Consider the following 27,983-nt stretch of genomic DNA (forward strand, 5'->3'; position numbering starts at 1 on the left):
CCTGATGGGCTCAATCCTCCCCCTTCAGCTTCCCAAAGTGCTGGGATTACCAGTGAGCCATCATGCCTGGCTAAAACTTAATTTTTAAGAATGATACAGGCCAGGTGCAGTGGCTCACGCCTGTAATCCCAGCATTTTGAGAGGCTAAGACAGGCAGATCACTTGAGGTCAGGAGTTCGAGACCAGCCTGGTCAATATAGTAAAGCCCCATCTCTACTAAAAAAAAAAAAAAAAAAAGAAATTAGTCGGTCGTGGTGGCACTTTGCCTGTAATCCCAGCATTTTGAGAGGCTGAGACAGGCAGATCGCTTGATGTCAGGAGTTCGAGACCAGCCTGGTCAATATACTGAAGCCCCATCTCTACTAAAAAAAAACAAACAAGAAATTAGCCGGTCATGGTGGCACTTCGCCTGTAAGCCCAGCTACTCAGGAGGCCAAGGCAGGAGAATCACTTGAACCCAGGAGGTGGAGGTTGCAGTGAGCCAAGATCGCACGACTATACTCCAGCCTGGGCGACAAAGTGAGACACCGTCTCAAAAAAAAAAAAAAAAAAAGTAAAAACAAATTTACATTCTGTGGACTTGACGAGGAAAAGTCTTTTCATGTTAAGTAAGAAAAAGGGGTGACAAGATACATCCCATCCCATCTGGAAGGATTTAGACCCAAGGGCAAACAATGGTTTTCTCAAAAGGGGCAGGATGACGAATTCTTGTAGCTGCAATTGTTCCAGAATTAACATCTACATCCCGTCCAGGGTAAAAGGAAGACAGCTAAAGAAGCCTATGAAGGGCACATGTATTGTGCAAATGTATTTCAGAAGGTGGAGTTGAAGGGAAATAGGTGGAAAGGTCAGGAATATCTCATTGTCTTGAGGTAGGCTGAAAACTCCAGACAGAATGGGAGGAAACGGTCTCCATGGGGTGTGAAAGTCCCTCTGCAAGCTGAACCAAGAATACAGGGGAATCCCTGTGGAACCCACTCCAGAAGCAGCTGCAAGACAGCGGAGAGGCTGCCAGTATCTAGTTAGCAGATGACTTTTCTGGCAAGCAGAGGAAGTCGGTAAAAGCTTGTCTCTCAGCCAGGAAACTTGATACCAAGTTAAGAGTTGGAGCTAGGAAACAAACCCAAAAGGCTCACAGCAAGCAGAGAAAAAAAAAAATCTGTAACCTGTATCACAAAGCCTTCATATCCTTCAGATATAAAGAGTTATTAGATATCAATAAGAAAAATACAAACACTCCCGAAAAGTAGAAAAAAGCTACGAAAAGGCAATTCACTGAAAAAAACAAAACAAAACAAAACAAAAAACTACAAACATGTAAATGGTTAAGCAACATATTTGGATTTTGTTTTTTGAGACAGAGTCTCACTCCCATTGCTCAGGCTGGAGTGCAGTGGTGATTGCACCTTGACTTCCCAGGCTCAGATAAATCTCCCATCTCAGCCCAGCATTTATTTATTTATTTATTTATTTATTTATTTGGGCTGGTCTCGAACTCCTTGGCTCAAGCATTCCACTTGTTTCAGCATCCCAAAGTTCTGGGATTACAGGCATGAGCCACCACTCCCAGCCGCTAATTTTGTATTTTTCGTAGAGACGAGGTCTCACTATGTTGGCCAGGCTGGTCTTGAACTCCTGAGCTCAAGCGATCTGCCTGCCTCAGTCTCCCAAAGTGCTGGGATTACAGGTGCGTACTACCGCGCCTGGCCATAATAAATTTATTTGTAAGTTCAATTTAGTCAAAGAAATTCAAAATAAAATAATGAGATTTCTGTGTGTGACTAATTGGCATAGCTTTTTTCTTTTTATGAAAAGTCCTAGTGTGTAGCAAGGATTTGGAGGCTGGTCACAGTGGATCACTCCTATAATCCTAGCACTTTGGGAGGCCAAGACAGGAGGATTGCTTGGGTCCAGGAGTTTGAGACCAGCTTGGGCAGCATAGCGAGACCCTGTCTCTATTATTTAAAAAAAAAAGGCTGGGCGCGGTGGCTCAAGCCTGTAATCCCAGCACTTTGGGAGGCCGAGACGGGCGGATCACGAGGTCAGGAGATCGAGACCATCCTGGCTAACACAGCGAAACCCCGTGTAAAATACAAAAAAAAACTAGCTGGGCGAGGTGGCGGGTGCCTGTAGTCCCAGCTACTCGGGAGGCTGAGGCAGGAGAATGGCGTAAACCGGGGAGGCAGAGCTGGCAGTGAGCCGAGATTGCACCATTGCACTCCAGCCTGGGAGACAGAGCGAGACTCCGTCTCGGAAAACAAAAAAAAAATTAGACCAGGTGCAATGGCTCACACCTGTAATCCCAGCACTTTGGGAGACTGAGGCGGGCAGATCACTTAAGGACAGGGGTTCGAGACCAGCCTGGCCAACATGGTGAAACCCCATCTCTACTAAAAATACAAAAATTAACTGGGCACAATGGCAGGCGCCCGAAATCCCAGCTACTCGAGAGGCTGAGGCAGGAGAATTGATTGAATCCGGGAGGCTGAGGTTGCAGTGAGCCGAGATCCTGCCACTGTACTCCATCCTGGGCAACAGAGCAAGACTCCGTCTCAAAAAAAACCAAAAAATTAAAATAAAGGCTTGGAGAAAATTCACAAATAAATGCTGCTGCTCGGAGTATAAAATGGCACAGTTTTCTAGAGGTGCAGGGGTTACAAAAGCCTAAAGATGGCTCATCTGTTTTGGCCCAGAAATTCCACTTGTAGACATTTATCCAATAGAAACAAGATAGGTGTGGGTGAAGATTCAGCTCTGGAATGTTCCTTGAGAAGGCGGTGGGCAGAGTGGCTGGATCTGGGCACCAGAGCCTGGCTGCCTGGGACAAGTCCCTCCTTCCCGCTCAGCCTCAGTTTCCTCATCTGTATAATGGAAAATAAACAGACATCAAAAATCAGATATGTCAGATGCCTGGCATGTAATAAGTGCTTAAAAAATCAGAGTTAATAGAAATGTTGGCTGGGCGCAGTGGCTCATGCCTGTAATTCCAGCACTTTGGGAAGCCAAGCCAGGTGCCTGACCTCCCCATCACCTGAGGTCAGGAGTTCAAGACCAGCCTGGCCAACATGGTGAAACTTCATCTCTACTAAAAATACAAAAATTAGCTGGGCACGGTGGTGGGCGCCTGTAATCCCAGCTACTCTGGAGGCTGAGGCATGAGAATCGCTTGAACCCGAGAGGCGGAGGTTGCAGTGAGCCGAGATCGCACCATTGCACTCCAGCCCAGGTGATAAGAGCGAAACTCCATCTCAAAAAATACAAATAAAAATAAAGAAATGTAGGCTGGGCACAGTGGCTCATGCCTGTAATCCCAGCCCTTTGGGAAGCCGAGGCAGGCAGATCACCTGAGGTCAGGAGTTTGAAACCAGCCTGGCCAACATGGTGAAACTACTAAAAATACAAAAAATTAGCCAGGAGTGGTGGTGGACGCCTGTAATCCCAGCTACTGGGGAGGCTGAGGCAGGAGAATCGCTTGAACCCATGAGGTGAAGGTTACAGTGAGCCAAGATGCTGCCACTGCACTCCAGCCTGGCGACAGAGCGAGACTCCGTCTCAAAAAAGAAAAAGAAAAAAAGAAAGAAAAACAAATGTACAAGCAGTCAAAAGATGAAAGGGTGAAGGATAGGAAGGAAGGTTATCGGAAAAGGAGCTAAAAGCAGCTCCTAAACCTCCCGGACAAAGGTGAGGGGCACCAGGTGAGGCTACCCTGGTAGACAGCCCTCTGTTGAAGTGACAAACACATATACTTTAAATTCTGAGGTTTCCCATTGCGGGATTTGCCCACAGGAACCTGCACTTGCAAAAACAAAACAAAACAAAACAAAACAAAAACAAGTATGTACAAGATTATCCCCTGCGGCACTGGCTGTTAGTATGGAAGACTAGAAACCAAATGCCCGTTGGTTCTGGTTAGATTCAGGAACCCATCTACAATCCCTCACATCCAATTGCAAATCCTTAAATATTCTGACACTCAGAAGTTTGTATTTGTTTGTTTTTTTGAGACAGGGTCTCTCTCTGTGGCCCAGGCTAGAGGGCAGTGGTGCCGTCATAGCTCAATGCCGCCTCCATCTCCAGGGCTCAAGCAATCCTCCCACCTTGGCCTCCTGAGTAGCTGGAACTACAGATGCATTCCACCACACCCAACTAATTTTTAAAATATTTGTAGAGATGGGGTCTTGCTATGTTGTCCAGGCTGGTCTCAAACTCCTAGGCTCAAGCAATCCACCTATCTTGGCCTCCCAGAGTGCTGGGATTACGGGTATGAGCCACTGTGCCTGGCCTTAGAAGTCTTTCTAGGACTGGGCTGGGCACGGTGGCTCACGCCTATAATCCCAGCACTTTGGGAGGCCGAGGTGGGTGGATCACTTCAGGTCAGGAGTTCAAGCCCAGCCTGGCTAACATGGTGAAACCCCATCTCTACTAAAAATACAAAAATTAGCCAGGCGTGGTGGCAAGTGCCTGTAATCCTAGCTACTCTGTAGGCTGAGGTGGGAGAATCACTGGAACCCCCGAGGGGGAGGCTGCAGTGAGCTGAGATTGTGCCACTGCACTTCACCCTGGGAAACAGAGTGAGACTCTGTCTCACAAAAAAAAAAAAAAAAAAAAAAGAAGTATTTCTAGGACTGTTTAACTATTTATCCAAGTTAGTGTAAATATCAATGAGTTTCTCTGTCCTAGATCAGCTAGGAAGTGTATTAGTTAGCTATTGCTGCATAAAAAAATTGTCCCCCAAATTATGCCCATCTTGCAAGCTCTTGCTGGTGGTAAACCTAAGGCTCCCATCACTACAATCTCCCTTTCCAAGTTGGCAACAGGAAGTAGCCATTGGGAGATGCCCCCTAAATCCTGGGATTAGATGGGATACAAAAGCTGGGTGTGGTGGCTCACATCTGTAATCCCAGCACTTTGGGAGGCTGAGGCAGTCAGATCACCTGAGGTCAGGAGTTTGAGACCAGCCTGGCCAAAATGGTGAAACCCCATCTCTACTAAAAATACAAACATTAGCCGGGCATGGTGGCATGTGCCTGTAGTCCCAGCTACTCGGGAGGCTGAGGCAGGAGATTCACTTGAACCTGGGAGGAGGAGGTTGCAGTGAGCTGAGATTATGCATTCCTGCCTGAGCTAGACTCTGTCCCCCCACCAAAAAAAAAAAAGAGAGAGAGAGAGAGATGGGATACAAATTCACCACAATCTCAGTTCCCAAGGGCTGAGCTCACATGCATGTCACAGCCTGGGTTTAGAGGGTTCCTCTGTAGCTCAGACACACTCCACAACTTCCCACTGCATTTGTTCACGAGCTTGGCCAGCCTGGCTGGTTAAGGAGATGAGGTATATTCTGTTCCATCCATGAACCCACATGCACGACAATCCCATACACCCCATGTGGGCCCCCACCTCCCCACCCCCAGCCATCACTGGCATGTTTCAGAAGCCTGTGGAGTTCCCCACCTGCTCCCTCCTGTTCCCATGGGACCTCCAAGCAGCCGTCCAGAGTGCAGGATACATCATTGGCACCAAGGGTCTTTTTCAGTTCTGAAATGAGATGAACTCTTGGACACACCTGGGGAATCCCAGGCATCAAGGGGCTTCCGTGCATTTTCCCAGAGAGACTATAAATGTCTCAAGCAGAAATCCTAAACAGGTGGCTCACATAGACCCTCTCTTCAAGCCCGCACCCATGGCAGACATTGCTAACCGATCCCTGCACCCTTCACCAAGCCTGGACACTGCCAGTCCCACCTCCCAACATGCTGCTCTAGGCAGACATCACAAATCAGTATCAGGATGGACCCACTTAAGGACACATAAAATCTCTAGGAAGAGAACCTCATTGAGGTCACCTGTTTCTGGATTTAATTCTGCAGTCAGAAAATAGGTTTCTTTTTCCTATTTAAAACTTCTACTATTTTAAGGAAGCTCTGTTTTTCTTGTTTGGATGCTCATAGACACATCCTCTCCCTCACTCCCTGGCTCCCAAGAACCCACCATCTATAGGGGTGTCTCCCAACTCTCTGACCTCATCTTTTTTTTTTTTTTTTCGAGATGGAGTCTCGCTGTGTCGCGCAGGTTGGAGTGCAGTGGCGCAATCTCAGCTCACTGCAAGCTCCGCCTCCTGGGTTCATGCCATTCTCCTGCCTCAGCCTGCCGAGTAGCTGGGACTACAGGTGCCCTCCACCACGCCCAGCTAATTTTTTGTATTTTTAGTAGAGACGGAGTTTCACTGTGTTAGCCAGGATGGTCTTGATCTCCTAACCTCATAATCCGCCCACCTTGGCCTCCCAAAGTGCTGGGATTACAGGCATGAGCCACCGCGCCTGGCTGATCTCACCTATTTAAATTTTTTTTTTTTTTTTTTTTTTTTTGAGACAGAGTCTAGCTCTGTTGCCCAGGCTGGAGTGCAGTGGTGCAATCTTGGCTCACTGCAACCTCTGCCTCCCAGGTTCATGCAATTCTCCTGCCTCAGCCTCCCGAGTAGCTGGGACTACAGGCATGCGCCACCACACCCAGCTAATTTTTGTATTTATAGTAGAGACAGGGTCTCACCATGTTGGCCAAGCTGGTCTCAAACTCCTGACCTCCAGTGATCCACCTGCCTCGACCTCCCAAAGTGCTGGGATTACGGGCGTAAGCCACCGTGCCCAGCTGCTGACCTCACCTTCTATGTCTGTTCTTCCTCTTTCCTTCAAATGAGGGCTCTCTGAGATTCCCTTCTGTTCTCCACCCACCTTCCCTGGCTTGTGGCCCCCTCACCTTCACTTAGTGACACCTGAAGCCCAACACCTCTGACACCTCCAGCTCCCACCTCTACCTCCCTCCTAGTCTCTGTCCCTTTGGCTGCTGCCCCTGCTCTGGCCTGTCATTTGTTCCAAGAACCAGGGCCTCAGCCTCCTCCCTCACTTCCAGTCTGGCTTCTGTTGACCTCTGCTCACACACCCTCCATGGCTCCCGATTGCCTGCACAATAAATCTAAATTCCTCTGCCTGTCATTCAAGGCCCTGCACGTCTTCCAGCAGCCTCCAGCCTCCCACTCCGTGCCCTTGTGCTGGCTGCATGGATGCTGACATTCCCTGAATCCCCACTGCATCCCGTTCACCCCCCAATCGTGCACACATCTCAGTGATCATGGGCATTAAGTAATTCATGAATGAACTCAGGAAGCAGGAGGGAGAAAGATGTTTCTGGAGCTCCTTCCCAGCTCAGGAGCTCCTAAGAGGCCAACTCCAACTCCATAAACCTCTAGGCCCTCAATGCCAGCCCAGAGAAAAACAGGGAGTGGTTGTTAAATGAATAAATTTAAATGTCTATCCGTAGTTTGTTGGTTTTAAGATGGAGTCTCTCACGCTGGTAATCCCAGCACTTTGAGAGGCTGAGGCAGGCAGATCACTTGAGGTCAGGAGTTCGAGACCAGCCCAGCCAACATAGTGAAACCCCGTCTCTGCTAAAAATACAAAAATTAGCCAGGTGTGGTGGCATGCACCTGTAGTCCCAGCTACTCGGAGGCTGAGGCAGGAGAATGGCTTGAACCCAGGAGGTAGAGGTTGCAGTGAACCGAGATCACACCACTGCACTCCTGCTTGGGTGACAGAGTGAGACTCCGTCTCAAAAATAAAATAAAAAATAAAAGATGGAGTCTCGGCCAAGCGTGGTAGCTCACGCCTGTAATCCCAGCACTTTGGGAGGCCGAGGGGGGAGGATCACAAGGTCAGGAGTTTGAGACCAGCCTGATCAACATGGTGAAATCCCATCTCTACTAAAAATACAAAAATTAGCTGGGCGTGGTGGCATATGCCTGTAGTCCCAGCTACTCAGGAGGCTGAGGCAGGAGAATCACTTGAACTCAGAACTCAGGCATCAGAGGTTGCAGTGAGCCAAGATCATTCCACTGCACTCCAGCCTGGGCAACAGAGCGAGACTCTGTCTCAAAAAAAAAAAAAAAGACATAGTCTCGCTGTGTCACCAGGCTGCAGTGCAGTGGCGCAATCTTGGCTCATTGCAACCTCCACCTCCTGGGTTCAAGCGATTCTCTTGCCTTAGCCTCCCGAGCAACTGGGACTACAAGTGTGTGCCATCATGCCCGCCTATTTTTTTTATATTTTTAGTAGAGATGGGGTTTCACCATATTGGGCAGGCTGGTCTAAACTGACCTCAAGTGATCTGCCCACCTCAGCCTCCCAAAGTGCTGGGATTACAGGTGTGAGCCGCCACACGCAGCCTGTATTGGTAGTTTTTGAACTCTGCCTCCTTCTTCTCATCCTGAGAACTCCTATACATCCCTCACAGCCCCAATCCAATGGCCCTTCCTTCAGAGAGTATCCATCCCTGCCCTTCTGAGCTCCTCTACCCTGGACCCCCTCTGGCCAAGTCCTGACTTAAGGTCAAATGGCAAGTAGTCACAGGAAGTGAGAGTCGATGGGGCCCTGGTGGGGCTCAGTACATACAGGCAGGGGACGCCAGACACCTCTGAGCCACAGCAGGGCAGGACTCACCTCGGTCAATCCTCTGCAGCAAGCACCCCCGGATGACGTCCTCATAGATGCCCTCACTGGTCAGAGCCTGGCTGCCCATGGCAAGGACATCCCCCTCGAACTCAGGCAGCTCCTGGAACCATGTTGGGTTAGGGGCTCGGCTGGAGAGGAGGGCCCCTCTAGAGGCCTACAACACAGGCTTCTGCCCTAGCCCTGGGCCTGATTAGCTGTGGGGTTGGGGGCAGGGTTGGGCCTCAGTTTCCTTATCTTTATTTTTAATTTTTTTTTTTTTTTAAATAAACAGGCCGGGCGCGGTGGCTCACGCCTGTAATCCCAGCATTTTGGTTGGCTGAGGCAGGCAGATCATGAGGTCAGGAGTTCAAGACCAGCCTGACCAACATGGTGAAACCCCGTCTCTACTAAAAACACAAAAATTAACTAGGCGTGGTGGCGGGTGCCTGTAATCTCAGCTACTTGGGAGGCTGAGACCGGAGAATCGCTTGAACCTGGGAGGCGGAGGTTGTAGTGAGCCAAGATCACACCACTGCACTCCAGCCTGGATGACAGAGCAAGACTCTGTCGAAATGAAATGAAATGAAATGAAATGATTAGTCTCGCTCTGTCACCCAGGCTGGAGTGCAGTGGCGCAGTCACAGCTCACTGCAGCCTCGACCTCCCAGGCTCAAGTAATCCTCCCACCTCAGCCTCCCAAGTAGCTGGGACTACAGGCGTGCACCACTACACCCGGCGAATTCTTGTATTTTTTGTAGAGATGGGGTCTCACTATCCCAAAGTGCTGGTATTACAGGCATGTGCCACCACGCCTGGCCTCAGTTTCCTTATCGTTGAAATGGACTCAGTGGCCCATATTCTCTAGCATTGTGGAAAGGATTCATGGGATTAATTAGGCGCAGCAAATCACACCTCACAGGGAATAGTACGAGTGTCTCAACTGGGACTTCCCCAACTCCCAGCCACTTCCTCTAGAGGATTCTGTTTGTGCCCATGTCAGACACCCACCTGGTGCCCATGAGCCCTGTGTACCCAGGTACCTAGGACTCCCCCTGACCTCCTTCCCACTCTCCCACTCACTGAGCTTCAGCCACACCCACCTTGTCACTGTTCCTCCAATACACCAGGCACGGTCAGGCCTCAGGGCCTTTGCACATGCTATGCCCTCTGCCTGGAATGCCCTTCCCGGGACATGGCCCGTGCCTTCATTTCACAGGGAGATCCTTCCTAACCCTCTGGTAACTCCCTACCCAACCCTTATCCACACTTTCCATCTGCCTCCTCCCTCCACTGATGCCCATGTCACCTGGTGATATGTGATGTATGGGACCCATCCCAGCTCTTCCGTGGCAGACACAGGGTAATGAGCCCCGTCATAGATGAAGCAGAGGGCATCGTGGCAGCCCAGAAAAGCCACCTGACCCAGCTCCAGGGCTCAAGGTGTGGAAGTCCCGTTTTTTGAGACAGGCCCTTGCTCTGTTGCCCAGGCTGGAGTACAGTGGTGCGATCCTAGCTCACTGCAGCCTCAACTTCCTAGGCTCAATTGATCCTCCCACTTCTTGGCCTCCGGAGTAATTGGGACCACAGGCACATGCCACCATGCCTGGCTAACTTCTGTATTTTTATAGAGATGGAGTTTCACTGTGTTTTGTCCAGACTGCTCTCCTGGCCTCAAGCAATCCCCCCACTTTGGCCTTCCAGAGTGCTGGGATTAAGGCGTGAGCCATGGCACCTGGTCAAATGGTCTCTAATGATCAAAGAACATTCTTTTTTTCTTTTTTCTTTTGACACAGAGTTTCACTCTGTCACCCAGGTTGGAGTGCAATGGCACGATCTTGGCGCATTGCAACCTCCCCGTCCCGGGTTCAAGTAATTTTCCTGCCTCAGCCTACTGAGTAGCTGGAATTACAGGCGCCCGCTATCACACCCGGCTAATTTTTCGTACTTTTAGTAGAGACGGGATTTCACTATGTTGGCCAGGCTAGTCTCGAACTCCTGACCTTGTGATCCGCCCTCGGCCTCCCAAAGTGCTGGGATTACAGGCATGAGCCACCGTGCCCGGCCTCAAAGAGAATTCTTGCCCACTTTACGTGGATGAATGGTGATGCTGTCAGACCTGCCTGCACACTTCCCATTAACTCACCTTTTTGCAGCTTGGCTCGAGTTGGCTCAGCACAAAAGGTAAAAAGATGCACAGACCCCAGCCTCGGATGAACCTCCTCTGCGCCAGCCCGCTGTCCGATTCAAATTTCTGCACAACATACCCAGCGGCGCCTCTGTTCAGTGTTCAACCATCTGAGCACCCAGGCCCACTGCCACCCCGTGCCACCCCGTACCCACAGATCACACCTTCAGCACGCGCCCCCTGACTCTCTCCAGCCTCTGGGCAGCCTGGTCACAGTTGAGGGCCATGGTCAGACACTGGTCAGCCAGCTGCAGGAAGGTGGCCACAGCGTCAGCTATGAGCTGTAGGAGGAGATGCCGTGATGACCCCAGAATCTGTGCTCCAGCCTCCTGGGCCCCACTCCAGCCCAGCTGACCCCTTCTCAGCATCCAGCCTGCCCCAATCAGCCACCTCTGCCCAGCCTCCTCCTCCTTGTCCCAGGAAACACCTTTCCCTCCTCTCAGGACCTGGGGATTGTCTAGTCTGTGGGGGACTATGTGCAAACTGGCAAAAAGCTCCCTCCCTCTGGGGGATGGTGCCAGGGTGCCTAGAATGGAGACCAGAGAGCCAGCCAGAGTTCAGCCGCCTCTGTTGAGCACTTTTGTGCAGTGCACAAACTGAACAACTGTGCCAGGTGGTACTAGATCATCTCACTCTCTGTCTTCTTCTGTCACCATGTCCAATAGCAGGTCCCACCTCAGACTTCAAAACACTTCTTGCTTCTCCCCACTGACATCCCCCATCCTGGTGCAGGCCTCCCCGCTGCCTCCTCTATTCCTGCCCCCAACAGCCTGTGCTCCCTACGGCAAGCAGAGCTTCCTAAACCTTAAATCCAGCCATGCCCTCCCCCTGCTCATATACCTGCTCTGGCAATGGCTCCCCATTGCCGTCAGGAAAGAGCTCACCCCTTAGCCCCACACTCAAGGCACTGTGCCATCTGCCCATCCATCTCATCGGCCTCTCTTCCCCATTTCTGAAAAATTGCTCCACGTTCCCCAAATGCAGACAAGCGCTCTCAACACTATTCACTTGGGACTGGTGGCAGCCCCATTCCTCCCACTGCTGTCCCATGTTGGAAGTCCCCTCCTCCTGAAAGTCCTGTCAACCCCAGAGATGGATCAGGAACATCCTTGGCTCTCTCTGTACGTCCCGCCCCAGCTCTGTCCACCACATGTGGCTGCTGCCTGGTCACGGGCTCATGTCCCCATGAGACTGGCAGCCCCACCGAGTTGTCTCAATCACTGTGGTCTCTCTAGGACACATTTAGCGGGGGTTCAGTGGAGGCTGTCTTCACAGCCTGGCCTCCTCCCAGCCTCCTGCTCACCCTCACCTGCTGTGCAAGATCTTGGGCCCCAAACACGAGGCTCTGCATCCCCAGAAAGCCAAACGGTGCTGCCAGCTGCCCCAAGCGCCCGTGGCTCCGTTCGGCCTCACGGTAGCATGTCTGCATCAGTGCCAAGTCCCATGGCATCTCTCCAAATGAGTAAACCTGTGCTCCCGGAAGCAGTTTTGGGAGGAAAATGCCGTCAGCTGATTGCAAAGGGCCAAGGACCCCACAGCCGATTCACCAAAGGAGAAATACAAATGAAAACACATTCCACCTCAGTTGTCACCAAAGAAACTCATAATAAAGTAGCGGTGGGCCAGGCGTGGTGGCTCATACCTGTAATCCCATCACTTTGGAAGGCGAGGCAGGTGGATCACTTGAGGTCAGGAGTTCGATACCAGCCTGGCCAACATGGTGAAACCCCGTCTCTACTAAAAATACAAAGGTGTGGTGGTGTACACCTGTACTCCCAGCTACTCAGGAGGCTGAGGCATGAGAATCGCTTGAACCCGGGAGGTTGCAGTGAGCCAAGATCACACCACTGCACTTCAGCCTGGGCGACAGAATAAGACTCTGTCTCTAAAATAAAATAAAATAAAATAAAATAAAGTAAAATAAGTTGCAGTAAGGCATGGTGTCATGGACATAAAATGATAAAACCTAAAAAAACTATAACAAGCGATGCTGGCACAATTGAGAGGAAATGAGCACATTTCCTGGCTCTGGATCTATGAATACCACCTCATGTTCTCTCTGTGCTGGGCCCTGGGGCTGCAGATATGGAATACTCTAACCCAGTCTCTGCTTACAAATTAGGGGAGACAGAGTATAGAAATCACCCACAGTGGCTGGGCGTGGTGGTTCAAGCCTGTAATCCCTGCATTTTGGGAGGCCGAGACGGGCGGATCACGAGGTCAGGAGATCGAGACCATCCTGGCTAACATGGTGAAACCCCGTCTCTACTAAAAAATACAAAAAAAAAAAAAAAAATTAGCCAGGCGTGGTGGCGGACACCTGCAGTCCCGGCTATTCAGGAGGCTGAGGCAGGAGAATGGCATCAACCCGGGAGGCGGAGCTTGCAGTGAGCTGAGATCTGGCCTCTGCACTCCAGCCTGGGCGACAAAGCGAGACTCCGTCTCAAAAAAAAAAAAAAAAAAGAAATCACCCACAGTGGTATGACAGTGAGGCTGTGACAGGAGAAGCATAGGCTACTATAAGACATAGAGGGGACCAGGGACAGTTCCTGGAGAAAGTGATTAGGAAATGGAGGCTTAAGAATGAGTTGAAGGCTGCCTGGCACATAGTAGGTGCTACTGTATGTATGTATGTATGTATGTATGTATTTCAGGTGCTACATGTATATCAGATGCACTGAAGTGACCTGCCTTGAACAGAATTCTCTGGGTTGTTGCCCTGCAGGGGAATGGGAGGAGGAGTTTGGGGGGATGACCTCAGACTGATTTTGCTAAATTGCCACTCTTCTCATCCAACTCCTTTCGCCTCACATTTTAAACTGTGCTCCACGGCCAGTGTTGTGGCTCACGCCTTAATCCCAGCACTTTGGGAGGCCAAGACAGGCAGATCGTTTGAGCCCAGGAGTTTGAGACCAGCCTGGGCAACAAAGCAAGACCCCCATCTCTACAAAAAAATTAAAAGATTAGCTGGGCATGGTGGCGTGGACCTGTATTTCCAGCTACTTGGGAGGCTAAGGTAAGAGAATCGATTAAGCCCAGGAGGTCAAGGCTGCAGTGAGCTAAGATTGTGCCACTGTTGGCCGGGCGCGGTGGCTCACGCCTGTAATCCCAGCACTTTGGGAGGCCGAGGCGGGCGGATCACAAGGTCAGGAGATCGAGACCACGGTGAAACCCTGTCTCTACTAAGAATACAAAAAATTAGCCGGGCACGGTGGCGGGCGCCTGTAGTCCCAGCTACTCGGGAGGCTGAGGTAGGAGAATGGCGGGAACCTGGGAGGCGGAGCTTGCAGTGAGCCGAGATCGTGCCACTGCACTCCAGCCAGGGGGACAGAGCGAGACTCCGCCTCAAAAAAAAAAAAAAAAAAAAAAAGATTGTGCCACTGCACTCCAGCCAAGGTGATAGAGCGACACCCTGTCTCAAAAACAAAAAAACAAACAACTGTGCTCCAGTGACCATAGCATGGTGATGGGTCCACAATAAGTAAAAAGCAGCCGAGAACAAATTCAGAGAAGATTTTCAACAGGAAAGACTCAAATTAACACATCACCCTCTGGCTCACTGAACCCCTACCCACGGGAGCTCACCTCCCGGCGCAGCCGCGTGCCCGAGGGGCTCTGACGCAGGCGGCGGGACAGTCGGTCCATGCCTTGAGCCAGGAGGGTCCGCACCGCCTGGAGCGACGCTTCCACGGTGCGCAGCAGGGTCTGCACGACCCGGGGCAGCTGCGGGTCCACCTCCCGGCGCAGGCACGACTCGAGCGGTCCCCTGATATCCGCTGGGAGTGGAAGACACTGGTCTGGAGTCCCCTCCGCAAGGTGCCTCACAGATGGGGATGTGCAGGGGCCCTAGTTCAGTAGGGCGAGGGGGACGCGAGCAGGGACGCTGAGCGCCCTCTTCTACCCATTGTGATGATGAGAAAACAGCCTCGGAGGGGCGGGCCGAGTCAGGATTCCCACCTGGGTCTTTGTAGGGGCCACCTTGGCCCACCCTGCCCATGTATCAGCCTTTACCCCTGCCCCTCCTCCGCTGTTCTACTTCCCAGGCCAGCCCACTCACTTTGGCCCGGCTTAGGGCCTCAACTCCTGCAGCCTCAGCCTCAAGGCCACGCCTATCCCCCGCTGAGGCCCCTCCCTTTTTGTATCCACGCAGCCCCCTCAGGACCTGGTGTCCTTGGGATAGACTCTAGGCCCCGCCCCCAGCGCCTCGCCCACAAAGACCACACCCACTGTCTCGCCTAGGTCCCGCCCCTTCCCCACCCTTTCCCTTCCACATCCTATGCTTGGCCCAGCTCCTCTCTGACCACGCCCCTTATTTCACACAAGGCCTAGCCCATTATTCGCTTAGGTCACGCCCCTTTTTCCCCAGCATTGCCTCGCCCCTCCCAGCCCAGGTCCCGCCCCCGGGTCTCACTCCGCAGTCGCCCCGCCACACGCGCCCGCTGCCTCAGTAGCTGGTCCACGTCTGGGCGGATCGTCTTCTCCAGGGATGCAAGCAGCTCGTCCTTTTCCGGCTGGAAGGCGCGGAGCCCGGCGGAGGCCCCGGCCAGGACAGCTGCGTGAACGGCGTCTAGAAGCTGCCCAGACCGGTCGAGGGAACCCCACGCAGGACAGGAGTGCGGGACAGAGCCGAGACACGGGGCGGGGATGGGGGTCAGAGAGACCAGGAGAGAGTTTAGGCGACAGTCGTGGGAGGGGAACCCGAGCGCCCGGATCCCGCCCCCTGTCCCGGGTCCGGACGCAGGGCAAACCTCGGTCCAGGCCCAGGCACGGGCGCGGCCTGACCCCCGCAGGCCAGGAAGGGTCTGGGCTCGCAGCGCGGGAAGTTGCTCCCGCATCAGCACCGCGGTCAGCACCTGCGGGAGAGGGGGCCATGGGCGCCGCGTTCGGCCGGGAGGGGGCCTGGGGGTCCCGGGTGCGGCCTCGCGGGGCACTAACCTCGGCGTCTGAGCCTAGGGTCACGTCGTCGTCGCCAAAGTGGCCTTGGTGCTGACGGTAGAGTCGGACGGCGTCCAGGAAGGCCCGGGCAGCAGGGGCCTGGCTTCGCTGCAGGACTGAGAGGGGCTGCTCCTCAGTGCCTGCTGGTAGCTCCCCTGCCTGGCTTCCCTGCCTGGCTCCCCATGGCCCGGGGAGGAAGCCCTCTGCCTGGCCAGGTCCCCAACACCCAAGTCTTACCCATCTCTGGAACTTTGCATAGGCAGTGCCGTCTACAGGGAACACATTCCCCCAGGACCACCAACTTTATTCAACTTAGAAGGAATCCTCTACTGGCAGCCACAGTCCCTTGACCTGCAGTTCAGGCCATACATACTGCAGCCACTAGCTGCTCCTCTAGTTGCATCGTTTGTGAGGTCAACAACCTGCCCAACTGTGTGTGTCAGTCCTGCTGCTCCCCTACATTTTTCTTTCTCTTTCCCTTCCTTTCTTCCTTCCTCTCTCTCTCTCTTTCTTGCTTTTCCTTCTCTTTCTTTTCTTTTTCCTTCCTTCATTTCTTTTTCTTTGTTTTCTTTTCTTCTCTCTCTCTCTCTCAAATGGGGGGTCTCTCTGTTGCTCAGGCTGAAGTGCGGTAGCATGATCATAGCTCACTGCAGCCTCCAAGTCCGAGGCTCAAGTGATCCTCTCACCTCAACCTCCTGAGTAGCTGAGACCACAAGTGCATGCCACCACGCCCAGATAATTTTTGTATTTTTTGTAGAGATGGAGTTTTGCCATGTTGCCTAGGCTGGTCTTGAACTCTTGGTGTCAAGTTGGAAGTTGGGATTACAGGCGTGAGCCACTATGCCTGACCTATTCCCCTTCTTCACCTGGCTGGCCCCTCTTTTTTTTTTTTTTTTTTTGAGACGGAGTCTCACTCTGTCACCCAGGCTGGAGTGCAGTGGCGCAATCTTGGCTCACTACAAGCTCTCTGCCTCCTGGGTTCACACCATTCTCCTGCCTCAGCCTCCCGAGTAGCTGGGACGACAGGCACCTGCCAGCATGCCTGGCTAATTTTTTGTATTTTTAGTAGAGACGGAGTTTCACCATGTTAGCCAGGATGGTCTCGATCTCTTGACCTCGTGATACTCCCACCTCAGCCTCTCAAAGTGCTGGGATTACAGGCATGAGCCACCGTGCCCGGTGGCTGGCCCCTCATCTTTTACAGACCCCAGCTTCTCCTCATCTGGGAAGCCTGCTCTAACCCCCATCCCCCAGGCTGAGCTCCCATAGAACCCTGTGTGTCTCTGTTAACAGCCCTAGTCACTCACAACTGCCTGGTGTTCCTTCCGGCTCCCCCAACAACCCATTTTCTTTTCTTTCTGTCTCTGTGTGTGTGTGTGTGTGTGTGTGTGTGTGTGTGTGTGTGTGTGATGGAGTTTTGCTCTTGTCGCCCAGGCTGGAGTGCAGTGGCGCGATCTTGGCTCACTGCAGTCTCCACCTCCCAGGTTCAAGTGATTCTCCTGCCTCAGCCTCCCAGGTGGCTGGGATTACAGGTGCCTTCCACCATGCCCAGCTAATTTTTGTATTTTTAGTAGAGACAGGATTCTGCCATGTTGTCCAGGCTTGTCTAGAACTCCTGACATCGGGTGATCTGCCTGCCTTGGCCTCCCAAAGTGCTAGAATTACAGGCATGAACCACCATACCTGGCCTAACAATCCATTTTCTGGGTAAGGAAAGTGAGGCCTGAAGAGGTCCCAAGCCAACAGAGGCTGAGATGTCTGACCCCAGACCATTAGCCTCACAAATGTCTGACCCGTCCTGAGACCCACCTGTGCCCCGAAGCCGGATGCCACCCTGCAGGGCCAGCCTCCAGGCATGCTGTGCCTCCCTGGTGGCCGCAGAGAAGCAGAGGTGCTGGCGGAAGGGGTGCTGCAGGAACAGCGGGAAGCTCACAGGCACTTCCAAGAGGGAGTCAGGCTCTTCCTGAGTATGGTCTCCTGAAAACAAACAGGAGGTCGCATCTTCTAGATGTTCATTCACTAGGAGAAAATACCCCTGAAATGCATACAGCAGTCCCTGGCATGGGCAGTTGCTTGATAAATAGGAGCCACACCATGATACTTGCCCCCGTTCTTATTCCAACAGCACTAGGCGGGGCACAGTTTTGGGGGAGGCAAGGTCACTTTCTTCCATTGCATGCCCAAGGCAGACATCACCAATCCATCCCAGCATTGTTTTCCAGCCTCAGGATTCTTTTTTTTTTTTTTTTTTTTTTTTTTTTGAGACGGAGTCTCGCTCTGTCGCCCAGGCTGGAGTGCAGTGGCCGGATCTCAGCTCACTGCAAGCTCCGCCTCCTAGGTTGATGCCATTCTCCTGCCTCAGCCTCCCGAGTAGCTGGGACTACAGGCGCCCGCCACCTCGCCCGGCTAGTTTTTTGTATTTTTTAGTAGAGATGGGGTTTCACCGTGTTAGCCAGGATGGTCTCGATCTCCTGACCTCGTGATCCACCCGTCTCGGCCTCCCAAAGTGCTGGGATTACAGGCTTTAGCCACCGCGCCTGGCCTGAGCCCAGCTTTAAGTGGGGTTTTGGAGTCAGTCAGGCCCTAGTTCCAACCTGACCAAACCACTTTCATTTTCTTTCTTTCTTTTTTTTAACAAAAGGGACAGGGTCTCACTATGTCACCCAGACTGGTCTCGAACTCCTGAGCTCAAGCGATCTGCCCGCCTCAGCCTCCCAAAGTGCTGGGATTACAGGTGTGAGCCACTGTGCCCAGCCTGGCCAAGCTACTTTCTAGCTCTACGACTAGGGCACACGTTTCCATGAGCTGTGATTTTCCTGCCCAAATGGGGTTAACAGTGATACCGATGACCTAGAATTATTGACGAGACAAAATAAGTGAATTCAGCTTTGGTTAATTTATTTGGGGGCCAGCTGCGGTGGCTCATGCCTGTAATCCCAGCACCTTGGGAGGCCGAAGTGGGAGGATCCCTTGGGCCCGGGAGTTCCAAACCAGCCTGCACAGGTATTTTTTATTAAAAACATAAATAAATGAAAAGAAATATTTAGGGTCTCCTAAGTCTCCAATGTTTTGTTCCACTTTCCAGGATGATATACACAGACTGTGATAAAACCCAACAATCCAGGCCGGGTGAGGTGGCTCCTGCCTGTAATCCCAGCACTTTGGGAGTCCGAGGCAGGTGGATCACTTGAGGTCAGGAGTTCGAGACCAGCCTGGCCAACGTGGTGAAACCCTGTCTCTACTAAAACACAAGAATTAGCAGGGTATGGTGGTGGGTGCCTATATAGTCTCAGCTACTCAGGAGGCTGAGGCAGGAGAATCACTTGAGCCTGGGAGGGGGAGGTTGCAGTGAGCAGAGATCACACCACTGCACTCCAGCCTGGGTAACAGAGCAAGACTGTCTCAAAAAAAAAGAAAAAAAAAAAAGAAGAAGAAGGAAAGAAAAGAAAATCAATAATCCAGAAGGTGGAAGCTCCTGGTCATCTCAGCCTTCGAGCCTCAGCCCCCAGAGACGATAATGACTGTTAATAGTTTAGGGGACATTTCTCCAGATTCTAAAATCTGCACGAGGCAAGAGCTCGAGACCATCCTGGATAACACGGTGAAGCCCCGTCTCTACTAAAAAAATACAAAAAATTAGCTGGGCGTGGTGGTGGGCACCTGTAGTCACAGCTACTTGGGAGGCTGAGGCAGGACAATGGCGTGAACCCGGGAGGCGGAGCTTGCAGTGAGCCGAGATCGTGCCACTGCACTCCAGCCTGGGCGACAGAGCGAGACTTCATCTCAAAAATAAAATAAAATAAAAATAAATAAATAAATAAATAAATAAAACATGCACGAAACTGAGTGAGGTGCATATCTGTGACAAGATGGGTTTTTCTGCCTTGGAACTGGCCACTTCACTCCTTGATACATCTGGGACACTTTCAGTGGCTAAGTTTTCCTTTTATTTATTGTTTTTAAATTTTAATTTATTTTCATTTTAGAGATGGAGTCTCCCTCTGTCACCCAGACTGCAGTGCAGTGGTGTGATCATAGCTCACGGTGGCCTCAAACTCCTAGGCTCAAGTGATCCTCCCACTCTGGCCTCTCAAAGTGCTGGGATTGCAAGTGTGAGCCACCTGGCTTTTTTTTTTTTTTTTTTTTGACAGTCTTGCTCTGTCTCCCATACTGGAGTGCAGTGGTGCAATCTTGGCTCACTATAACCTCTGCCTCCCAGGTTCAAGCAATTCTCCTGTCTTAGACACCCGAGTAGCTGGGATTATAGGCGTGCACCACCATGCTCGGCTAATTTTTGTATTTTTAGTAGAGACGGGGTTTTGCCCTGTTGGCCAGGCTGGGACCTCAGGTGATCCGCCCGCCTTGGCCTCCCAAAGTACTGGGATTACAGGCATGAGCCACCACACCCGGGCATGCATTTATTTATTTATTTATTTATTTATTTATTTATTTATTTATTAAATAGAGACAGGGCCTGGCTTGGTTGCCCAGGCTGCTGGAGTTAGTGGTGTGATCATAGCTCACAGTAGCCCCTAACTCCTGGGCTCAAGTGATCTTCCCACCTCTGCCTTCTGAATAGCTGGGACTATAGGCACGTGCCACCACACCTAGCTAATTTTATTTTTTAAAATGTTTGTGGAGATAGTGGGGGGGTCTCACTATGTTACCCAGGCTGATCTAGAACTCCTGGCCTCAGGGGATCCTCCTGTCTCCGCCTCCCAAGTACCTGGGACTACAGGCACATGCCACCGCAGCCAGCTCACTGTTCATTACCAAGGGCCAGGCCATAATTTATTTAATCAACCCTCAAGAGATGGATATTTGGGCAGATTCTGATGTTTTGAGCAGCATCAACATCTCAGCAGACTACATCTTTGTGTCCTTTCACAGCAAGATAGCTTTTAGGTGAAGCAGAGGGTGCGATTCTAGCTCTGCCCTTGACTGACTGTGTGACAATCCTCAGCCTCAATGTCCTTATCTGTGAAATGGGGTAGTTAGCGATGGGGTTCGCCTGCTGGGCAGACATTATGAGATAGTGCAAGCCCAGTGCTGAGTACTTGCCAGGCACATGCCTGGAATCATTCCTTCTCTAATCCCTCCTTTCCCCTCCCCTCCCCTCCCTTCCCCTCCCCTCCCTTCCCCTCCCCTCCCTTCCCTTCCCCTCCCCTTCCCTCCCTTCCCCTCCCCTCCCCTTCCTTTCCTTTCCTTTCATTGTTTTGAGACAGAGTCTCACTTTGTCTCCCAGGCTGGAGTGCAGTGGTACGATCTGGACTCACTGCAACCTCTGCCTCCTAGGTTCAAGCGATTCTCCTGCCTCAGCCTCCTGAGTAGCTGGGATTACAGTCTCACGCCACCATACCTGGCTACCTTTTGTATTTTTAGTAGAGACAGGGTTTCACCATGTTGGTCAGGCTGGCCTCATGAGGTCTCCTCGTGACCACAAGTGATCCACCTTCCTTGGTCCCCCAAAGTGCTCAGATTACAGGTGCATATCATTACACTGGCTACTTTTTGTATTTTTAGTAGAGATGAGGTTTCACCATGTTGGCCAGGCTAGTCTTGAACTCCTGACCTCAAGTGATTCACCTGCCTCGGCCTCCCAAAGTGGTGGGATTACAGGCATGAGCCACTGTGCCCAGCCTATTATTTTTAATTTTTTTTTTTTTTGAGACGGAGTCTCGCTTTGTTGCCCAGGCTGGAGTGCAGTGGCGCGATCTCAGCTCACTGCAAGCTCCGCCTCCTGGGTTCACGCCATTCTCCTGCCTCAGCCTCCTGAGTAGCTAGGACTACAGGTGCCCGCCACCACACCCGGCTAAGTTTTTGTATTTTTAGTAGAGACAGGGTTTCACCGTGTTAGCCAGGATGGTCTCGATCCCCTGACCTTGTGATCTGCCTGCCTCGGCCTGCCAAAGTTCTGGGATTACAGGCGTGAGCCACCGCGCCCGGCCGTTTTAAATTGTTTTTGTTATTGTTTTTGGAAGTGGGGTTTCACTCTATTGCCCAGGCTGGAGTGCAGTGGGACAATCTCGGCTCACTGCCACCTCCACTTCCCAGGCTTAAGCGATCCTCCCACCTCAGCCTCCCGAGTAGCTGGGACTACAGGCATGAGACACTGCACCCATCCCAGATTTGGCTGTTTTTATCATTTGCTATTTCGATTCTGGTCCCATGACCTAACTCTCCCTCTCACCCTTGCAAGAGTGTTTGTTTGTTTGTTTGTTTGTTTGTTTTCCAAAGCGGGGATGCTAACCCGGGGCAACGCTGACCCCCAGGAGACACTTGGCAATGCTGGAGACATTGGTGGTTGTCGCACCCAGGGTGGGGGCTGCTGCTGGCATGGAGTGGGTGGAAGCCGGGGATGCTGCTTAACGCCCTGCTGTACACGGGACACCCCCACCGCAGAGAATGATCTGGCCCCACATGTTAATGATCCTGGGGTGGAGAAACCTGTTCCTGGGAACCCTGGGACTCTTACCCAAGGAGTCCGGGCAGAGAGCGTCTAAAAGGCGGAGATATTCTCGCTGGGAAGTCAGGAGTGTGTATCCCGTCAGGGCTGTGGAGCCAAGGGGGTGACCCCCGTTTTCATATTCCTACAAAAGGCACCCAGAGAACCAACATGGGACAGGTCTGAACGGTGGCTTCTGTGTCCCAACTGTACTATCAAGGGAAGATTTCAGATGAGCTGAAAAATCCTCTGCCCCTCCCCACTCCTCCCTCCCTCTCCTTTCCTCCATTCCTCCCTCTGTCTTTTTTTTGTTTTTGAGATAGAGTCTCGCTCTGCCGCCCAGGCTGGAGTGCAGTGGCATGATCTCAGCTCACTGCAACCTCCGCCTCCCGGGTTCAAGCGATTCTCCTGCCTCAGCCTCCCGAGTAGCTGGGATTATAGGCACCCATCACCACACCAGGCTAATTTTTGTATTTTTAATTGAGACGGGGTTTGGCCACCCATTCCCTCCCTTCATTTCAATCACCTTCCTTTCCATCCTCCCTTCCCACTCCTTCCTTCCTTCCTCCTATTTCCACCACCCCTCTCACCCCCCTCCTTCCCTCCCTTCCTCCCTGCTTCCCTTCTTTCCTCCTGTTCCTGCCCTCTCTCTCCCTCCTTCCTTTTTCCTTTCGCTTTCCTTCCTTCCTCCTCGGTCCGGGCTCCCCAGCGCCACCCAGGCTCCCCCGCGTGCGGGCCAGTCCCAAGTGCTGTGGACCTCTTGACCCTCAAAGAAGCCCTACCGTGGTGACATCATCATCCCATTTCACAGAAGTGAAAACTGAGTTTCAGAAAGGTAGTGATCGCTCCAAGCTCCCCAGCCAGAAAACAGAGCGGTCAGAGGCGTGACTTGCAAAGGCTCCAAGAGGTTGAAACCACAGCTCTGATACGACCACGATCCTATCCCTGGCCTGGGTCTCAGTTTACCTAAGGCTGGCGGGGATGGGGCGAGATAATTTACCCTATGACAGGCCAGACATAGCGGCCCAAGATTCATCCTGGGTGATTGATAGAGGGTTATTATTTATGCTGAGGTGGGGCCCCTAAACCTCAGGCTGAGTAGGAGTGGGAAGAAAGGACCACAACAGAAGAGACCACTTTGGGTGCCCGATCGCGCTCCTTTGTGGCTGGGAGCCACTCGGGCGTGCAGGGGCAGAGAGGATCGTGGGTTGGGTGGCCCGAAGAGGCTGGGTCCGGGGATGCATCGGGGCTGGGCTGGGAGCAGCTTCTGCAGGAGGAGGACCAGTGGTGTCAGAGGCACATGAGCTATACAATAGCCCGACACCCAGGCAGCTCCTGGCAATCCTGGGACCAGCCTCAAGATCCCATGTACTGAACTGGACAGGGACAGTCCCAGGCAGGGAGAAGGGCTCTGTCCCAGCTCCTGGAGCCCCCGCCTGGGTGGGCACAGCCTGGGAGGTACATTTCGAAGCCAAGAAATCAGAGAGGCAGTTGGAAGGACCAAGCATTAATGGATCCCAGGTTCCGTACACCTCTGCAGTGTGACCTCCGGGCAGGCCATTGGCCTCGTGCCTTGGACTTCCTCATTGGTGAAAGACCAGATGCAAAGAGGGTGAACTGAGTGAGTTGTGTGGGGCTCGCACCAGCTTCATGGCTCCAAAGACGTCTGAGGCGGTGTGGCTCGCGTAATTCCAGCACTTTGGGAGGCGAGGTGGGGGAGATCACTTGAGGAGTCAGGAGTTGAGACCAGCCTGGCCAACATGGTGAAAACCCCATCTCTACTAAAATAAGAATGCAAGGCATGGTGGCCTGTGGACCCAGCTACTCTGACTGGCTGGCATCCTTGAGGCGAGGGCTGGCTTCACGCCACTGCTCCATGTCACTCAATCTAAAAAAAAAAAAAAAAAAAGAGGATTGGCCTTGATGTCAAGCCGCAATTCAGCACTTTGGGAGGCGAGGCAGATTGGATCATGGTCAGGAGATGTCCAGGCATCCTGGCCCCAACATGGTGAAACCCCATCTCTACTAAAAAAATACAAAAACAGCCAGAGGCGAGGCAGTGAGGCAGAACAGCCTCAGGGGAGGCTGAGGCAGGAGAATGAAAACGAACCTGGGAGGTGGAGCTTGCAGTGAGCTGAGATCCGACTAGCAGCCTCCAGCCTGAGGCGACAAGAGCAGACTCCGTCTCAAAAAAAAAAAAAAAAAGTACTCCATTCCACATCATGATATGCTAACTTGTTGGATTGAACCCAGAGGTACGAGGATGTCCGTCGCTGGACGGGGACCCAGGGGCTTCGATATGATGACCTCATGCCCAGCCATGATGTGGCATGGGTACATGCTCAGTGAATGGTTTGTGTGTGTGTGTGTGTGTGTGTGTGTGTGTGTGTGTGTGTGAACGACGGGAGTCTAACTCTGTCACCCAGGCTGGAGTGCAGTGGTACATGTGGGCTCACTGCAATCTCCACCCCAGGATCAAACGGTCTCTCAGCCTCCCGAGTAGCTGGGACTACAGGTGGCACACAGGGGAGTCCTTTAATTTTTTTTTTTTTTTTTTTTTTTTTTTTTTTTTTTGTATTTTTAGTAGAGATGGGATTTTGGGGTTTCACCATGTTGGCCAGAGCTGGTCTTGAACTCCTGACTTCTGGTGACCCGCCTGCCTCGGCCTCCCAAAGTGCTGGGAATCACAGACGTGAACCACCTTGCTGGCTTCCTCGGTAGTGTTTATTCAAACCAATGAATATTTAAGAGTCGCCTATGTAGTAGCGGGTCACGGGGTTTGAGCTGTCTGGGGAGGCTGCAGGACCCTCTGACTCCGTCCTCCGCCCCTACAGCACCCGCTTGGCTGGCCAGCAATTGGCTTCCAGCCGGCTCCTGTGAGGCCCAGCTCTCGAGAATCTGCCGCAGGATCGGGCTGCCCGGCTGCCCGCGGTAGCCCAGGGCGGGAAGTTCCCTCATCAGGATGCCGCGGCCTGCGGGGACAGGGAGACAGTCCCGGCCCGGCAAATTTGGATCTTGAGACCCAGGAGAGAACAACAGGCAAGCTTTCCACCTGAGAGCTCCTGGCAATCATCCTGAGCTACAGGACCAAAGTTATCCACCAATTCATTAACCCTTCACCCTCCATTACCTCTTTTCAACAATACACGGGTGTGCCCGGCCCCTAGGTTTTGTATTTTAGTAGCATGGAGTTTTCACCATGCTGGGCTAGGCTGATCTTGAACTCCCTGGGCTGAAGGGGATCCATTCACTTCAGCCTCCCAAAGGGCTGGGGATGAGCCGATCGATTCTGAACGGGATCTTGATTTGAAAAAGTTTTTTGTTCTTAGTTTTGAAGATCGATTGATCTCGGATTGTTGACGATCTTTCGATCCCTTTGCCTGATATCCGCTTTATAACTGTTGATTGTCGGCCCCGCAGCTGCAAAAACAGAGCGGTCAGAGGCGTGACTTGCAAAGGCTCCAAGAGGTTGAAACCACAGCTCTGATACTGACCACGATCCTATCCCTGGCCTGGGTCTCAGTTTACCTACGCAGTACAGCCGGGGATGGGACGAGATGGTTGCCTATGACAGGCCAGACACATAGCGGCCCAAGATTCATCCTGGGTGATTGATAGAGGTGTGGCTATGCTGAGAGATGGGCCCCACAAACCTCGAGGCTGGTGGGAGTGGGAAGGAAGGACCCACAAGCAGAAAGACCACGTGCCAATCACGCACCTCCTTGTGGCTGAACCACTCCAGGCGGCCGTCCCCACGCAGAACGCAGAAGATCGGCTGCCACCGGGGTGGGTGGCCCCGAAGCTGGGTCAGGGGTCCTCGGTGCTCACGGACTCGGGGCAGCTTCTGCAGGAGGAGGGACCAGTGGGTGTCAGGAGGCTGTGGGCTGTTGTCCCTGTGGCCCGACCACCCAGACAGCTCCCACTGTATCCTGGGATAATGCTCAGGTCCCGTAATGCCCCAGACTGGACAGGGACAGTCCCAGGCAGGAAGGGGCTCTGTGTCCACAGCTCCTGGAGCCCCCCGCCCTGGGTGGGCACAGCTGGGAGGTGGGGCGTTCCAGAGAGGCAAAAAATCTCAGGCCGGATTGGAGCATGGGACCAAGCATTAGTAATAAGCATGGATCCCAGGTTCAAATCACACCTCTGCAGTGTGACCTCGGGCAGGCCATTTGGCCTCTCTGTGCCTTAGTTTCCTCATTGGTGAAAGACCCGTCTACCAAGAGGGTGAAGACTGAGTGAGTTGTGTGGGGCTCGCAACTTCATGGCTCCAAAGACGTCTGAAGGCCAGGTGCAGTGGCTCACGCTTGTAATTCCAGCACTTTGGGAGGCCGAGGTGGGGAGATCACTTGAGGTCAGGAGTTCGAGACCAGCCTGGCCAACATGGTGAAACCCCATCTCTACTAAAAATACAAAAATTACCCAGGCATGGTGGCGGGCGCCTGTGGACCCAGCTACTCGGGAGGCTGAGGCACGAGAATCGCTTGAACCTGGGAGGCGGAGGTGGCAGTGAGCTAAAATCGCGCCACTGCACTCCAGCCTGGGCAACAAAGCAAAACTCAATCTAAAAAAAAAAAAAAAGTTGGCCGGGCGCGGTGGCTCAAGCCTGTAATTCCAGCACTTTGGGAGGCCGAGACGGGTGGATCATGAGGTCAGGAGATCGAGACCATCCTGGCTAACATGGTGAAACCCCATCTCTACTAAAAAATACAAAAAACTAGCCAGGCGAGGCAGTGGGCGCCTGTAGTCCCAGCTACTCGGGAGGCTGAGGCAGGAGAATGGCGTGAACCTGGGAGGTGGAGCTTGCAGTGAGCTGAGATCCGGCCACTGTACTCCAGCCTGGGCGACAGAGCAAGACTCCGTCTCAAAAAAAAAAAAAAAAAGTTACTCCATTCCACATCATGATATGCTAACTTGTTTGGATTGTGAACCCCAGAGGTTACGGCAGGATCTGTCCTTGTCACTGGACAAGGACAAGGGCTGTGTGTCCTCATGCCCAGCCCATGATGTGGCATGAATTACATGCTCAGTGAATGGTTTTGTGTGTGTGTGTGTGTGTGTGTGTGTGTGTGTGTGTGTGTGTTTTGACAGAGTCTAACTCTGTCACCCAGGCTGGAGTGCAGTGGTGCAATATGGGCTCACTGCAATCTCCACCTCCCAGGTTCAAACGATTCTCCTGCCTCAGCCTCCCGAGTAGCTGGGACTACAGGTGCGCACCACAGAGTCTGGCTAATTTTTTTTTTTTTTTTTTTTTTTTTGTATTTTTAGTAGAGATGGGATTTTGGGGTTTCACCATGTTGGCCAGGCTGGTCTTGAACTCCTGACTTCTGGTGACCCGCCTGCCTCGGCCTCCCAAAGTGCTGAAATCACAGACGTGAGCCACCTTGCCTGGCTTCTCAGTGAATGTTTATTCAAACAATGAATATTTAAAGTCACCCTATGGCAATGGCAAAGGTCTGAGGTTGGAAGCATGTCCTAGGGAGGGCTCCTCCAGGACCCTCTCCCCAAACTCAAACGTCCTCCGCCCCTACAACACCCACTTTGCTTCGTAGCAATTGGCTTCCAGCCGGCTCCTGAGGGCCCAGCTCTCGGGAAATCTGCCGCAGGATAGACGCTGCCAGCTGCCCGCGGTAGCAGGGCAGGAAGTTCCTCATCAGGATGTCCACCTGACCTGCAGGGACAAGGAGACAGTCAACCCAGCAAATTGAATCTGCCCAGGAGACCTGCTTGGGGAGGGCAAAACAGACAGGGAAGCCACCTGGGGGCTCCTACAGTCATCCTGAGCTGCCGGACAAGTTGTCACCAAATTCCATTCGCCCTTCACCCTCCGTGCCTCTTTCCATCCATGTGGCTGGATGAGGGAGCTTCTTTATTTTTATTTTATTTTATTTTTTGAGATGGAGTCTCGCTTTGTTGCCAGGCTGGAGTGCAGTGGCACGAT

General features: G+C 52.4%; 1 protein-coding gene across 6 annotated transcripts; it reads right to left on the reverse strand.

Annotated features, from left to right (window-relative positions):
- Positions 1-2,503: 2,503 nt before the first annotated feature.
- Positions 2,504-27,966, reverse strand: NIBAN3 (niban apoptosis regulator 3). Of its 6 annotated transcripts, none has more exons than XM_031659773.1 (14): positions 27,583-27,953; positions 25,764-25,889; positions 22,076-22,190; positions 17,410-17,577; positions 15,601-15,716; positions 15,414-15,518; positions 15,077-15,239; positions 14,251-14,441; positions 11,975-12,133; positions 10,830-10,913; positions 10,624-10,731; positions 8,490-8,601; positions 5,452-5,535; positions 2,504-2,861 (listed from the first exon to the last, which is right to left on the reverse strand). In XM_031659773.1, exons 1-14 carry the CDS (start codon positions 27,694-27,696, stop codon positions 2,749-2,751), a joined length of 1,758 nt encoding a protein of 585 aa, XP_031515633.1. In that variant the 5' UTR covers positions 27,697-27,953; the 3' UTR covers positions 2,504-2,748. The 6 variants fall into 6 exon arrangements, with proteins under 6 accessions (XP_031515633.1, XP_031515632.1, XP_031515634.1 ...); XM_031659772.1 differs by having other exon boundaries at positions 10,830-10,946; positions 27,583-27,941; XM_031659774.1 differs by lacking the exon at positions 5,452-5,535 and having other exon boundaries at positions 10,830-10,946; positions 27,583-27,961.
- Positions 27,967-27,983: the final 17 nt, after the last annotated feature.

The sequence above is a fragment of the Papio anubis genome, chromosome 20 (genome assembly GCF_008728515.1).
Source record: "Papio anubis isolate 15944 chromosome 20, Panubis1.0, whole genome shotgun sequence".
NCBI classification, from domain to species: Eukaryota; Metazoa; Chordata; class Mammalia; order Primates; family Cercopithecidae; genus Papio; species Papio anubis.